The sequence below is a fragment of the Myxine glutinosa genome, chromosome 11 (genome assembly GCF_964187855.1).
Source record: "Myxine glutinosa chromosome 11, kmMyxGlut1.1, whole genome shotgun sequence".
Classification (NCBI taxonomy): domain Eukaryota; kingdom Metazoa; phylum Chordata; class Myxini; order Myxiniformes; family Myxinidae; genus Myxine; species Myxine glutinosa.
Window position 1 is genome coordinate 66753737 of NC_136271.1, and position 14918 is coordinate 66768654.

Consider the following 14918-nt stretch of genomic DNA (forward strand, 5'->3'; position numbering starts at 1 on the left):
TATCTTCTTCATTGGGATTTCCTCCTCAATACTTCTATATCTGGGGATTGATGCTAACCTGGCTAACAGGTTGAAATGCAGTAACCCTGCCATCGTCGTGGATTGGCGTGACCCATTCGTTTATTGCTGATGCTTGCTTGCAACCGGCCGAGCGGCAGTATAGTTCTAACGGCGGGGAGAATGTAGTGAAATTATTCCAAGGTGAACCCAGGGGTGCTCGCTACGGAAGGGGCCGTCTATAAGACCCGGGACAACCGGGGCGTGCGGACACTTCAGCGGAACTCACTGTGACATTATCCAGTAGTTTGAATGGTATGTACGCCCCAAATGCTGCGCTGACAATGCGCTGCGCTAACCATTGTTATATTGAAACTACCATTGCTGCTCATGAATGCTCTGATTTAATGCCTGTTGCATGCATGTATATTTACAGGATGTACTCCAGATCTAAATGATATTAAAACCTACCCAGAGGTCAAGTCGTGTCTGAGCTTGATTTTCACGACAAGGGACATTGGGTGATATGTGGCAGAGAGCGGGCTGGGGTGGGGGGGAGGGCGATTTGGGGGTGTATTAACGGGGGTAGAAAAGATCAAGGTTTTGGATGGAGGAAGATAAGAGATGGTGGGGAACAGCTGTTTTAAAGACCTGGAGTGAGGAGTGGGATTGAAGAGAGTGTGGGAATTTGTTCCAGAGGCAGGAGAAAAGAGGAATGAAAGACTGAACGTGAGCAGAGAGTCTTGATTTTGGCAGTTTCACCAGAAGAGGGCTGCTGACAGATCTTGTGCATCCTGTAAGAATATTTGTGAGACAGAGCTAGACCGGAAAGGAGTCCATAGAAGACAGTAAAACCACCAACCTGCCTGTGGTGAGAGAGTGAAAGGCCCTCAGAATCAGCTTCATCGCAAGCAAATAGAAGATATCACGCACCAAACCGAAACAGCAACAAATACAGCCCCAACGATTGCAAAAAAGACAAAATAAAAATACAAGACGAAATACCAACAGATATGCAGTGACAACAGGGAAAAAGACAAAAAGATCAAAGGGAAAAAAAATAGACAGATTAGGGATAGACAAAGAATGATAACTGGAATGACGATGAAGAGGTCAGATAAATTGGGACAGAGAACGACTTACAATAAACGAATCATAATAAATACCCAAGATGAAGGACAACGCACCAATGGATTGAAGATTATGGCAGAACTGACTCAATAGGACAGGTATAGATTTTGCAAGGTAGAAACAGAAAACAAAAGTCGCCTCTTATCGGGATGTAAAAAAACTCATGTGAGAACAGCTGCACACACAAAGGAACAACAAGGTATGTAGAGTAATCCATTGGCACATCTGCAGAAATTTCAATATCCCAGTTCCATAAAACTCACGGAAACATGAACCAAAAGCAATCACTGAAAACAAGGACGTTGAAGGAGCCGGGGCTCCCACGTCGATCGGAAGAATGGACGCGACAAAAAGCTAGAATTCATCCGAGTTGCTTTAATGAAATCAAACACTCAGGCACTCTGAAAAACCGTTTATCAGTCAGCAATATATATCTATTCCGCCAGGGGGTTTGCCCAGGCCCGGCGCCAGGGGGCGTGGCCCAGCGTCCTGGCTGCGGCCTGGCAAGTTGAGGGCGAGCCTGGGCGTCCTGGACGAGCCCGGCATGGTGATCGCTCCGCGTCCTTGATAGGTGCAAGGCGATTGTGAAAACTCAGCGGCAGCCGCTACAACGTAATGCTCACATCTAACCTGATGATCCCATTGAGTGTGAATATACGAGTAGAAAACAAACCACTGCCATTGGAAATAGTACTTGGATACAAAAGGAAAAGCAGGCATTACTAATTGAGGTTTCAATACCCAGTAATTTTGGTTTAAACAAGCGTTACGCCTAGGTCCCCCGTCGGTGAAGTGATGTGAGTTGACAAAGTGGAAGACGCAGAAAACATGCTATGATATGATATTTCGTTCACAAGGTTCAGACATATATATGGTGGCGGCCATCTTGGATTTTGACGTGGCGACCCAATTTGCAATAGCGTTCTTCCTTTTGCCTAGATACACCCACATACCAGATTAGAAGTTGGTACTTCGCTTATTTTTCTAGATATTCCGCTCACAAGGTTCAGACATACATGGCGGCGGCCATCTTGAATTTTGCCGTGGCGACCCAATTTTAAATAGCGTTCTTCCTTATGCCTAGATACACCCACACACCAGATTAGACGTTAGTACTTCGCTTATTTTTCAAGATATTTCGCTCACAAGGTTCAGACATACATGGTGGCGGCCATCTTGAATTTTGATGCAGCGACCCAATTTTCAATAGCGTTCTTCCTTATGCCTAGATACACCCACACACCAGATTAGAAGTTAGTACTTCGCTTATTTTTCAAGATATTTCGCTCACAAGGTTCAGACATACATGGTGGCGGCCATCTTGGATTTTGATGCAGCGACCCAATTTTCAATAGCCTTCTTCCTTATGCCTAGATACACCCACACACCAGATTAGAAGTTAGTACTTCGCTTATTTTTCAAGATATTCCGCTCACAAGGTTCAGACATACATGGTGGCGGCCATCTTGGATTTTGATGCAGCGACCCAATTTTCAATAGCGTTCTTCCTTATGCCTAGATACACCCACACACCAGATTAGAAGTTAGTACTTCGCTTATTTTTCAAGATATTTCGCTCACAAGGTTCAGACATACATGGTGGCGGCCATCTTGGATTTTGACGTGGCGACCCAATTTTCAATAGCGTTCTTCCTTATGCCTAGATACACCCACACACCAGATTAGAAGTTAGTAGTTCGTTTATTTTTCAAGATATTTCGCTCACAAGGTTCAGACATATATATGGTGGCGGCCATCTTGGCGTTTGATGTGGCGACCCAATTTTCAATAGCGTTCTTCCTTATGCCTAGTTGCACCCACACACAAAATTAGAATTCGGTCCTTCGCTTACGCACGCACGGACGGATGGACGGACGGACGCACACATGGACGGAGGGGAAAACCATAGTCCCCCTTTCGCTCCTCGGTGCGACGGGGGACAATAACGTGGAAATCATACTAAAATACACCATTTGTGTCTGTCCGTCTGTCTGATGAATTTTGACGCCAATACATTCAGTCCTTACTTATTCAATCTCAACCAAACTTGACAGGATGACCAAGGGTTACATAATAAAGGTTGTAGCGCATTCATTTGCCCCCCTCCCCAAGGGGGTTTTCTCCCCCGAGCCGGATTTCCCCGCCATTGCCGTCAATGGGGTTAAGTGTTGAGGTGTATATCAATGTTAAATTAGCTTTATCGTGGCGTTTTTCCAAATAAGAAGATTTATCGTGGTGTTTTTCCAAAGACGCATTGAATAAGAAAATTAATGATAATCGCATATTATTAATGTTATTACAAAACAATATGAATACTAATAATGTCCCACTTCCCCAAGGCGTTTTTCCTGCAGTGATAACGTGTATAAATAGCTTATAGTTATAATGGCGTTTCCGTGTGAGCAGCAGCTTCTACAGGAAGTAAAAATACTAGTACCCGACTGCAAAGCCGCAATGAGCCGGCGAAGCCAAAGCCTCTTGCCACTATTTTACCCATCACGATGGCATCAGTAGGTTAGGTAGTTGGTAGTAGGTAGGTGTAGTAGGTACCGTCGGTGGAGTAGGTGTAGTAGGTACCATTTGCATTCTGGATGAGATTAAAATTGATAAAATTTACTTCTTGATTAATTCGGTGAATTCCGTCTCAACTTCGGATATTTCCAGCCGTGAAAAACTATCCCCGACGGCCGCGAGATTTCTAAAAAATAATTCTTCATCAATTTTAGAATATTTGACGCCGTTTTCACCCTCCGAAACGCGTAATAAGCTTTAAAAAAATATTTTTCAAATGCTCGAATCTGATTGGTTCCAGTGTTTGGTGACGATTTTCGTTGAAGATAATGAGGTTGGTCTTAACGTATTTTAATTACAAATTAGAGGTGCATTAGATTGTGAATCAAACAAAGACGGGTGAAACAAACTCCTATTGAACTTTTTCGCAATTGTTTTATGCATACTTCCGCATCCGGTCGATGGCGGCCTCCATTGAGTGATTTGGTTTTAGAAATATTTTTTCAAATGCTCGAATCTCATTGGTTCCGGTGTTTGGTGACGCTTTTCGTTGAAGATAACCAGGCCCGTGCGGGCCGAGGTTGGTCTTAAAGTATTTTAATAATAAATTGCAGGTGCATATGATTGTGAATCAAACAAAGACGGGTGAAAGAAACTCCTATTGAACGTTTTTCAATTTGTTATGCATACTTCCGCATCCGCAAGATGGCGGCCTCCATTGCGCTTCGGAATTCTCAAGCCAAGGGATACAGCATAATCTGGTTTTCGACATAATATGTACGCGTTTATTGACAACACCGGCTTCGCCGGCTACTCGTACCCGACTGCAAAGCCGCAATGAGCCGGTGAAGCCAAAGCCTCTTGCCACTATTTTACCCATCACGATGGTATCAGTGGGTTAGGTAGTTGATAGTAGGTCGGTGTAGGTACCGTACCTGGTAAGACTTGGTAAAAGAGAAGAGCAGACAGTCCTCCCCAATACCTCCATACAATAAATGTCACAAGAAGCTTTAGGAAGTAACTATACGATGTGCTAGCTTAAGGCCTATTTTAAGAAAATTTAACTGGGCTTAACATACGTTTTCACAGTATGTGTGTAGTCTTCTAACTTCAGTCGCTGTCAGGGCTGGTTCTCTCCGGGCACGGCGGCTTCCTCCACCAGAAGAAGTTAGCTTGGAGTAAGATCAGTGCCGACAGATCAGACGATAGCGCCGTTGCAACGGCAATGTGTGACTGTCGTTAATCAAACCGAGCTTTCTTTCTTTATGTAAACCGCTTATACCGTATTTCTGGCCGTGAAAAACTATCCCCTACGGCCACGAGATTTCTAAAAAACAATTCTTCGTCAATTTTAGAATATTTGACGCCGTTTTCAGCATCCGAAACGTGTAATAAGCTTTAAAAAAATATTTTTCAAATGCTCGAATCTCATTGGTTCCGGTGTTTGGTGACGATTTTCGTTGAAGATAACGAGGTTGGTCTTAACGTATTTTAATTACAAATTAGAGGTGCATTAGATTGTGAATCAAAGAAAGACGGGTGAAACAAACTCCTATTGAACTTTTTCGCAATTGTTTTATGCAAACTTCCGCATCCGGTCGATTGGGGCCTCCATTGCGTGATTTGGTTTTAGAAATATTTTTTCAAATGCTCGAATCTCATTGGTTCCGGTGTTTGGTGACGCTTTTCATTGAAGATAACCAGGACCGTGCGGGCCGAGGTTGGTCTTAAAGTATTTTAATAATAAATTGCAGGTGCATATGATTGTGAATCAAACAAAGACGGGTGAAAGAAACTCCTATTGAACGTTTTTCAATTTGTTATGCATACTTCCGCATCCGCAAGATGGCGGCCTCCATTGCACTTCGGAATTCTCAAGCCAAGGCATAATTTGGTTTTCGACATAATACGTACGCGTTTATTGACAACACCGGCTTCGCCGGCTATTATAAACCACAAACACGTATGATTTGCTTTTTTAACAGTCGCTAATGCTCTTTCTAACACTAAATGAAGAAATTTGGAGTAATCCCGACATCCATGAAGTAAAGTTTACTTGCAGAACTGAGTGAAGATCTATGGTACTCTATATACCCTACAAATGTTGAGTTAATAACATGGCCCTTTCTGCCGCTACCGTGGCATTTTTCGTAGCGAACTTTTGAAACTCGCTCCTGCTGTTTGATACAAAACTGAAAGGGACAAGCTCGGGTTGTGCTCCTTTACCAAGCAGCTAGCTGGCGCTTGCCAAGCCAGCCGTTCCTTAACAGTTTTGAATGGAGTGCTTGCTCAAATGCTTAAACCACTTGGCGATCTCTCCACAAGAAACTTGGTAAATGAACACACACCCAAATGTTCTTGAGATCCGACCATAGATCGACTGTAATCTATATACCCCAAAGAGGAATGACCCTTTTTCCACTTCCGTGGTGAGCGGGTGTACTTGTCAAGAAAATGACCAAATATCAAGACCTCAAGAATGAAGTGAAAAGATCCTTTGTGGCCTGGGAGGACACTGTTCTACCTTCTGTAACCCGAATATGTAGATAACAACCAAAAGAACAACACACACACACACACACACACACACACACACACACACACACACACACACACACACACACACACACACACACACACACACACACACAGAAATATGAATGAGAGACGTTCAAAGTTCTCAAAACGAGATAATTCACAATACTTGAAGATGTCAACTTTTTATATTTCAAAAAAGTGTCTCTGCAGTAATTAGCAAGGAAATGAAATCTTTTTCTTCCTGTACTTGTACATATGTGTAGATTGAAAAACATTTAAAAGCATTTGCATTTCTTGGAGCATTGCTCCTCATTCTCACTCCTCATTCTCCTCATTCTGATAACTTTTTGAACGCCCAAATACCATGGAAATACAACATAAGATCTAACCAAGCCTTACCTGGCCAGCAATTGCCAACAAAATCCTGGCCATCCCTTTGTTTCACAAAGTACTCAGCTTGCTTAGCTTCACTATAAATGTCGTAATCATCATCCAGCCGAATATGAGGATTCACAATTGTCACCATCTGGCATGAAAACAAAGACAAACGCCAAGGTAATCACCATAAATGAAACATAAAATGCTTCCAACAATTTACAAACTCCTTTCATAACGTCTGTGAATTTTGTAACCTCATACAAAAACTGTGATGTTTACAAATGAAATGAATACCTTCCTCCCTTTGTTGCCAAGGTCCTGCTGCAGTTTGATGGGATCACCAAAGCGTTTGTGATCCCATGTGAAATAGCGTTTTCCTTCTGTGTGCTCAATGTCCAACCACACAACATCGCAGGGGATTTCGTGAGCATCAAAGCCTGCGTCTACACTCCTCACATCATCCTCATCTTCATAATTCCAGCGGCACTGATGGTATCCCAGTGCAAAGAGAGGAGGCAGAGACAAGGTTCCTGTGCAAAATAAAGAATCACAATTGCTTGTGTAAGACCAACATCACATACTAAAATACGCAATTTGGTGTGTGTCTGTCAGACCACGATACATTCGGTTGTTACTTATCCAATCTCAAACAAACTTGACGACAGGAGGACTAAAGGTCACAACATGGAAGATAGATAGTTTATCGTGGCATTTTTCTAAGGTCGCGTCTCATAACAAAAGTATGAGTAACTAGAGATTTCATAGAACATGATACCCTGTACATTGTCACTTCAATTTTAATAAAGTAATGACTTTAAGGATCGTTTTTAAAAACCCTAAAGGTTAGTGCTACTGAAGTAGTCCTGAACACCAACCTTATACACCATCCCCATTGAACCATTATTACCTCCACCACTGAAGTTGGGAGGAGGTTATGTTTTCACCCCTGTCTGTCTGTCTGTCTGTCTGTGAACAGGGTGTCTCAAAAAGTTGCAGACGGATTCGGACGAAATTTGGTGACGAGGTTGGGTATGTGACAAAGCCGAAATGATTAGATTTTGGTGAAGGTCCAGATCTGGATCTGAGAATTTTAAGTGATGCTTCACCATTAAAAGGTACTTTGTGGCCTGGGTACTTCTAGGTACTGGGTACTTCTAGGTATTAAAAGGTACTTCTAGGGCCAAAAACGATATGTAGCATAATATTTCAAAACGTTACTTGGTGGATGAGTTGATTAAGCGACAAGAACATGCCCATTCGATTTTGGTGTAAGTCTGAATCCAGATCTGGCCTATCAGTGGGATAGAAAACGTAAACTATTCAGCCTGGCGGCGGTATACGCTCTACCGAGTACCGTTGTAGTTGAAATTGAAGTACTGTACTGCAAAACTGGACGTTCTTGAAAATATTATGACAGACAGTTTATGTTCTTCAGTGTTCAAATATATGATTCAATTTGACTAAAATAAAGATTGTAAAAGTCGTATAAATAAATAAATTCCGGGTTTTACTGCCATTTTCCGTAGTGTCTATTACATTACCCTATCTAACAAATTACATTAGTTATTTGTGCCTGTTGTTTATGTCCTTTACAACATCTTTAAAAACAGCAAGTTTCCTTCTGTTTGGAATGATTTTCAATTTTATCTCACTGCCAGGAAGACAGACAGAGTGAAAATATATATTATTTGTACGGAGAAAATATGAACTCACTTCTCTCTGCGCATGCGCAATCGGGACAGATTCAAAGCCAAAGCACGGTAAAACGGAAAAGTTGTCTTCTTATTCAATCATATTCTGATTCGTGTTCAAAATACAACATTACATTTAAATAAGTTGTTCATCAATCATAAACTAAGAATACATAGAGCCAGACAGATGACCAGATATGAACCAATTGCTTAACCCCAAATTTTGCTTCGCATGCATGGAGTGATAACAAATATCATAATATTAATGTTATTACAAAACAATATTAATACTAATAATATCCCCACTTCCAAAAGGGGTTTACCTCTTTGAACAAATACTTGCTAATATGTATAAATAGCTCATCATAGCGTTTTGGGGGACACCTCTCCTGGAAGTAAATAATAGGGGCAATACCCCTGGGCGCTCACCTGGTAGAATAAAGCAGCATATTGCACTGACTAAAGGTATTTTAAATCGATTTCAATGGTTGCTAGAAGACAGGGCAGCATGTAGAATCATACTACCATAATCCTAAAAGTTTTTTGTTTTTTTTGTATACAAGATCGAGGCTCGTGTAAGAGTTAACATTAATCACAAAAAGACAAAGAAAAACAAAATAAAGGGAGAGGGAGACAAGATGGGGAGAGAGAGGGAAGCAAACAAGTACAACAGCAGAGAACAGGGACATCAGGAGATCTGTGGGAGGAAGAGGGCTTGGGGGAAGAGGCATGGGAAGGGGAGGGGGAGGTGGGAGAGGTATAAAACACGTGGACACTGCTAGGACTTCCAGGAAAGAAGTCGGTATTTCAAAAACGTGGATCTGGGGTGAATTAACGAGGGTAGAAAAGATCAAGGTTTTGGATGGGAGAAGATAAGAGATGGTGGTGAACAGCTGTTTTAAAGACCTGGAGGAAGGAGTGGGATTGAAGAGAGTGAGGGAGTTTGGTCCAGAGGCGGGAGAAAAGAGGAATGAAGGAGAGAAGGTGAGCAGAGGGTCTTGATTTTGGCAGTTTAATCATCAGAGGGTTGCAGGCAGATCTTGTGCGACCTGTAGGAATATTTGGGGGGACAGAGCCCAGAGAGAGCTGGAGGAGCAAGGCCAGAGAGGAGTCCGTAGAAGACAGAAAGACCACCAACCTGCCTGTGGTGAGTAAGTGAAAGGCCCTCGGAGGTAGCTTCATCGCGGGAGATTCCAATGATTCTGAACGCTTTGGTTTCAACAGCGTGAAGACGAGCTAGGTGTGAGGCAGGAGCACCGGCCCAGAGGGGGGAACAGTATTCCATTGAGCTGCAGATGAAAGCCTTGTATGTGGTGAGGAGCTCAGGTGTGCCAAGGAAGGACTTCGCACGACGGAGGATGCCTATTCGGCGACTGGCTTTGGAGGCCAGATTGGAACTGTGGTTTTCCCAGGAAAGATCATGGCAGATAGTGAGACCCCAAAACTTGAATGACAGAACTTCTTGAAGAGCATTGTTCAGAAAGGAGATGGGAGGGTTGTCCAGTCGGTCTTTTCAGAGAGACATAGTAAGAGTGTGAGATTTGTCAGGATTGAAAGACATGTTCCACTTGTTTGACCAGTCTGTGATTTTGTCAAGGTCTGCAGAGAGTGAGGAGGCTGCAGACTGCCGATCTGAGATATGAGGAATGGAGTGGCAGAGAGTGGAGTCATCAGCAAAGAGATAGAGAGGATTTTCAAGAGAGTCAGAAAGATCATTGATGAAGACAAGAAAAAGCACCGGGCCCAGAACACTGCCTTGGGGAACTCCAGCCTGAACAGGAAGGGTAGATGAGAGAAACTACTGTAGGAGAACAGGAGATGAGAGAAACGACCTGTATGAGTACTTCTCAAGTACTCCTACAGGTCGCACAAGATCAGCCTGTAACCCTCTTCTGGTGAAACTGCCAAAATCAAGACTCTCTGCTCACCTTCACTCTTTCATTCCTCTTTTCTCCTGCCTCTGGAACAAACTCCCTCACTCTCTTCAATCCCACTCATCCCTCCAGGTCTTTAAAACAGCTGTTCACCACCATCTCTTATCTTCCCCCATCCAAAACCTTGATCTTTTCTACCCCTGTTAATTCACCCCAGATCCACTTTTCAGAAATACCGATTTCTTTCCTAGAAGTCCCAGCAGTGTCCATGTGTTGTTTTTTTTTACCTCTCCCAACGTCCCACCCCTCTTCCCACGCCTCCTCCCCCCAAGCCCTCTACCTCCCACAGATCTCCCGATGTCCCTGCTCTCAAGTGTTGTACCTGTGTGCTTCCCCCTCTCTCCCAATCTTGTCTCCTGTTCCCTTTATTTCGTCATGTGTCCGTTTGTTGTATTTTTGTCATTAATGTTAGCGCTTACACGAGCCTTGATCTTGTATTTTAAAAAAAAAAAAAAAAAAAAAAAAACACATTCAGGGTCACACGTTTACTATGACCAGAGTGGAAGTCCGCAAGCCATGCGTGGAGATTTCCATGGATACCATAGGAGAGTTTGGTGAGCAGAGCGGGGTGCCAGACCGTATCGAAGACACATGATATGTCAAGGGAGACAGCTCTAATTTCCTGTTTGGCATTGAGGACCTCCATCAATTGTTGAGACAGCAGAAGCAGCATGTCCAGAGTAGAGTGACCTGGTCTGAAACCAAATGGATGATCAGAGATCAAGGCATTGGAGAAGAGGAAAGATTTGATATCCGAAGCAATGATGGATTCCATGACTTTGCTGATAATTAGGAGAAGGCTGATTGATTTGTAGTTGCCAGGATCTGTTTTGCACCTTTTTGTGTAAAGCGTTAATGTTGGCTGATTTCCAAGCTGATGGCAGATGACCTTGAGCAAAAGAGAGGGTGAAGAAAACAGAGAGAGGGTGTGAAAGAGCGGCAGAGCAGGATTTTAGGACCCGTGGGCTGATGCCGTCTGGTCCAGTTGCAGAATCAGAGTCGAGGATTGACAGAAACTTCTCCACCTTGTCAGGAGAGAAGGACACAGAGTCCAGGAGCAGCTGAGTACAACTGGGTACGGTGTGTACAGAGAGGGACGGGTTTGGGACGCAATATTTTGAGGCAAACATAGAGTTGAGGCATTCAGCTTTTTCACGTGCAGTGTCAGCTGTGTAGCCGTTTGAGGTAACGGAGGGGATGGAAGGGGATCAAACACCAGAAACAGATTTGACAAGATGCCACCAGGATTTGGACGAGGGAGACAGGTTTGAGAGTTCAGTCTTGAGAGTAGAGAGATATTGTTTCCTGGCTCTCCTGAGGGTGGACACAAATTTGTTCCGGGCTTTGTGAAAGGAAATGAGATTTCCTTCCATTGGATTTGCCTTCCAGGAGGCGAAGGCAAGTTGTTTCAGGGCAACTGCCTCACCACAAGATTCCGTGTACCATGGATGGGAGGAAGGGTCTGACAACTGAAGATGAGATGGGATAAATATGTGCATGAGAGAGAGCAATATACTTTGGAAGAATTCCCAGGATGAGTTGATGTCGGAGGCAGTGGAGATGGGAGACCAGTCCAGATGATTGATGGCTGCTTAAAGACCATGCCAGTTGGTCTGAGTGAAATGCCAGACTCCTCGACGATGAGGAGGCTCTCTGAGAATGTCCAGGGAGATGTCCACTTTAACAAGCACATGATCAGATGAACCGATTGGAGCAGTAGAAGAGCAGCAGACATTGGCAGGGAAGTTAGTCATAATGAAGTCCAGAAGAGAAGATGCTCCGTTGACTGAGATCCGGGTAGGGAAATTGACAGATTGTGTCAGTCCCAATGAGTCACAGAACTCCTTTGCTGAGGAGCCATGGCTGGTGAGAGAGGTACCCACGCCCAACCAACTGGCATGGTGACAATTAAACAAATTGTCATCAATTAAACAAAACATGATGACAATCAGCCAGCTGGCATGATGACAATTAAACAAATTGTCAAATTTGTTTGCCATAACAAAGAATCATATGGTCTTGACCCTGTAAATTACTTCACAGCACCTGGTTTAGTTTGGTCTGCTATGTTGAAGATGACAAAACAGCCGTTGGAATTGTTCAGTGATGTTGATATGTTATTGATGATTGAGAAAGCACAGAGGGGTGGTTTATCACAAGTATGTAGTTAGAGATATGCTAAAGCAAATAATAAATATCTTCCAGATTATGGTAAGGAAAAAGACTCATCATACCTTTTGGATTTTGATGCTAATAATCTTTATGGATGGGCAATGTCAGAAGCACTACCATATGGTGGTTTTAAATGGGTTAATGAGAGTAAACATGATGAGGTATTGAGAGATGTTCTAAAACATACTGATAAAAATTTAGATAAAAGAAAGTTTGGTTATTACTTTGGAGTTGATGTAAAATATCCTAAGATAATTCATAATAAACATAAGGATCTTCCTTTTGGTCCTAGTGGTGAAACTCCAAATTCAGATTTGTTTAGTGATTATCAAAAGTCATTCTTTGAAACATGTAAATATGTTCCAACATCAAAACTTATGACTACATTATATGATAAAAAGAATTATGTTGTTCATCAAAGGAATCTTGTTCAAATCGTGGATTCTGGACTTGTAGTTAAGAAGGTACATAAAATATTAAAGTTTAATCAAAGTCATCGGTTGGGTAAATATATTGATTATAATACACAGATGAGAACAAAGGCAAATAATGATTTTGAAAAGGATTTTTACAAGTTGATGAATAATGCTGTATTTGGGAAAACTATGGAGAAACTAAGAAATAGACAAGATGTAAGATTAGCTACAACAAGAGAGAAAGCAGAGAAATTGATAAACAAACCTAGTTGTAAAAGAGTTGAAATTTTCACTGAAAACTTTTGTGCAGTTCATCTCGTAAAAGAGTATATACTAATGGATAAACCAATTTATGTTGTAACAACAGTATTGTATTTATCAAAATATCTTATGTATGATTATCTGTATAAAAATATAAAGAAAAGGTATGAAGATGAAGCATGTTTACTATATATGGATACTGACAGCTCTATATTAGAGATAAAAACTGATGATATTTATAATGATCTTAAAGAAGATATAGATTCATATGATACATGAAATTATAGTCCTAATAATGATTTCTACTCATCAAAGGATAAGAAGGTAATTGGTAAATTTAAAGATGAGTTGGAGGTAATATGTTAAGTGAATTTGTTGGGGTTAGATCAAGAGCATATGCTTATAAATATTTGGATGGAGATAAATACAAGACTGATAAAAAACTAAAGGGAATTAAAAAGGGAATATTGAAGGAAACAATAAACTTTGATCATTATTATGATTGTACACATAAAGATGATGTAATCTTTAGAGAGATGAATCTTATTAGCAGTTATCGACATGAGATATTTACAGAGACCGTTAATAAAAAAGCTCTTTTTTCATTTGATGATAAAAGGTTTATAAAGGGTGATAAAATAAATGCACTCCATATGGGTTTACATACATATAAATGAACAGTTTACACCAGACTAAAGAATGGAGGAATAACTCGGGTTGGTATATTAATGGTAAACATTGTGAATGTGAAAAATACCAGGCTGGTTTAATTTAAGGAGAAACTGGTATTAAACTGTTTAAAACAAATAAAAGAATAAACATTGAAACCAATAAGTTATGTTCTATTACTAGATGTTCCAACATTTTAAAATGGACTGAAAGTTTTGACGACTGCCAATACTTTAAAGGAAAGATTATGTATTATAGTCTTAAGATGGTATGTGGTTCAGGAGGAGGCCAAAATAGAACTCTAAGAGAAGTATATAATTTTATTAGTCTTCAAAAGAGATATCTTGAACAAGAATGAGATGAAAATGTTTTATTTTTAAATATTCTTGATGGAGATGAATGTTCGAAAAAGATGTATCTTATTAGAGAGATAAGTCATGATCAAATCTTTATAGGTTCTGTGAGTGAGTTTCTTAAAATAAAAAATTAATACTTTAATCCCTTATAAATATAATTTTTTTAAATCTACTCTAAAGGGCGAAGCCAGCCCCACACAGTAGAGTAGGGAGGTAATGCAGCTTCTGACATGCTATTTGGGATTGGGACTAAAGACGAGTGATAGTGAGAAGAGCAAAGCGAGTTGACCTATTGCGAGTTTTTGGGACCGGTCCCAAATAGTGTGTTAGAAGATCCTTTATGTCCCTACGAACATTAGTAGATCACGGGGGATGAAGGTTTTGGTCAAGTTTCATCGAAGTATTGTATGTAGTTTCAGAGGAAAAAGCAAATTCCTATTTTGGGCGGGGGGGGGGGGGGGAGTGGGGAGGTCAAACCTGGATCCACTTTGACCCCTGGTACACCCCCTTAAACCCGATTATTTTAATGCCGTGAACAAACTATAGTCAAACATACCAAATATCATTTGTGCCAAGTTTGGTCACAATCCCATCAGCGGTTTTGGAGAAGAGTTTGCAAGTGTTTACGGATGGACTGACAAACAGACTGACGGGCAGACGACACGCCATCGCATAAACTCCCCGGAACTTCGTTCCAGGTGAGCTAAAATATTATAAACCACAAACACATAGAATTACCTTTTTAAACAGTCGCTATTGCTCTTTAACACGGAACGGAAAGGGAAGAAACCCGACGTTCTTGAGTCATTATAGGCTTATCTCGTCCACCACAGAGCAACGGACCAGAGCGATTGCTTGGCTTGC

The 14918-nt window shown here is 41.5% G+C and overlaps 1 protein-coding gene across 6 annotated transcripts in view; it reads right to left on the reverse strand.

The window, feature by feature from the left end:
* Positions 1–14918, reverse strand: part of LOC137436728 (neutral alpha-glucosidase C) — a 105159-nt gene that overhangs the window by 50544 nt on the left and 39697 nt on the right. For all 6 annotated transcript variants that reach the window (XM_068130769.2, XM_068130768.2, XM_078786732.1 and 3 more), the window contains 2 exons: positions 6850–7085; positions 6577–6703 (listed from right to left, as the gene is read on the reverse strand). In XM_068130769.2, the coding sequence (XP_067986870.2) occupies positions 6577–6703; positions 6850–7085 (363 nt within the window). The remainder of the gene's footprint in view (positions 1–6576; positions 6704–6849; positions 7086–14918) is intronic.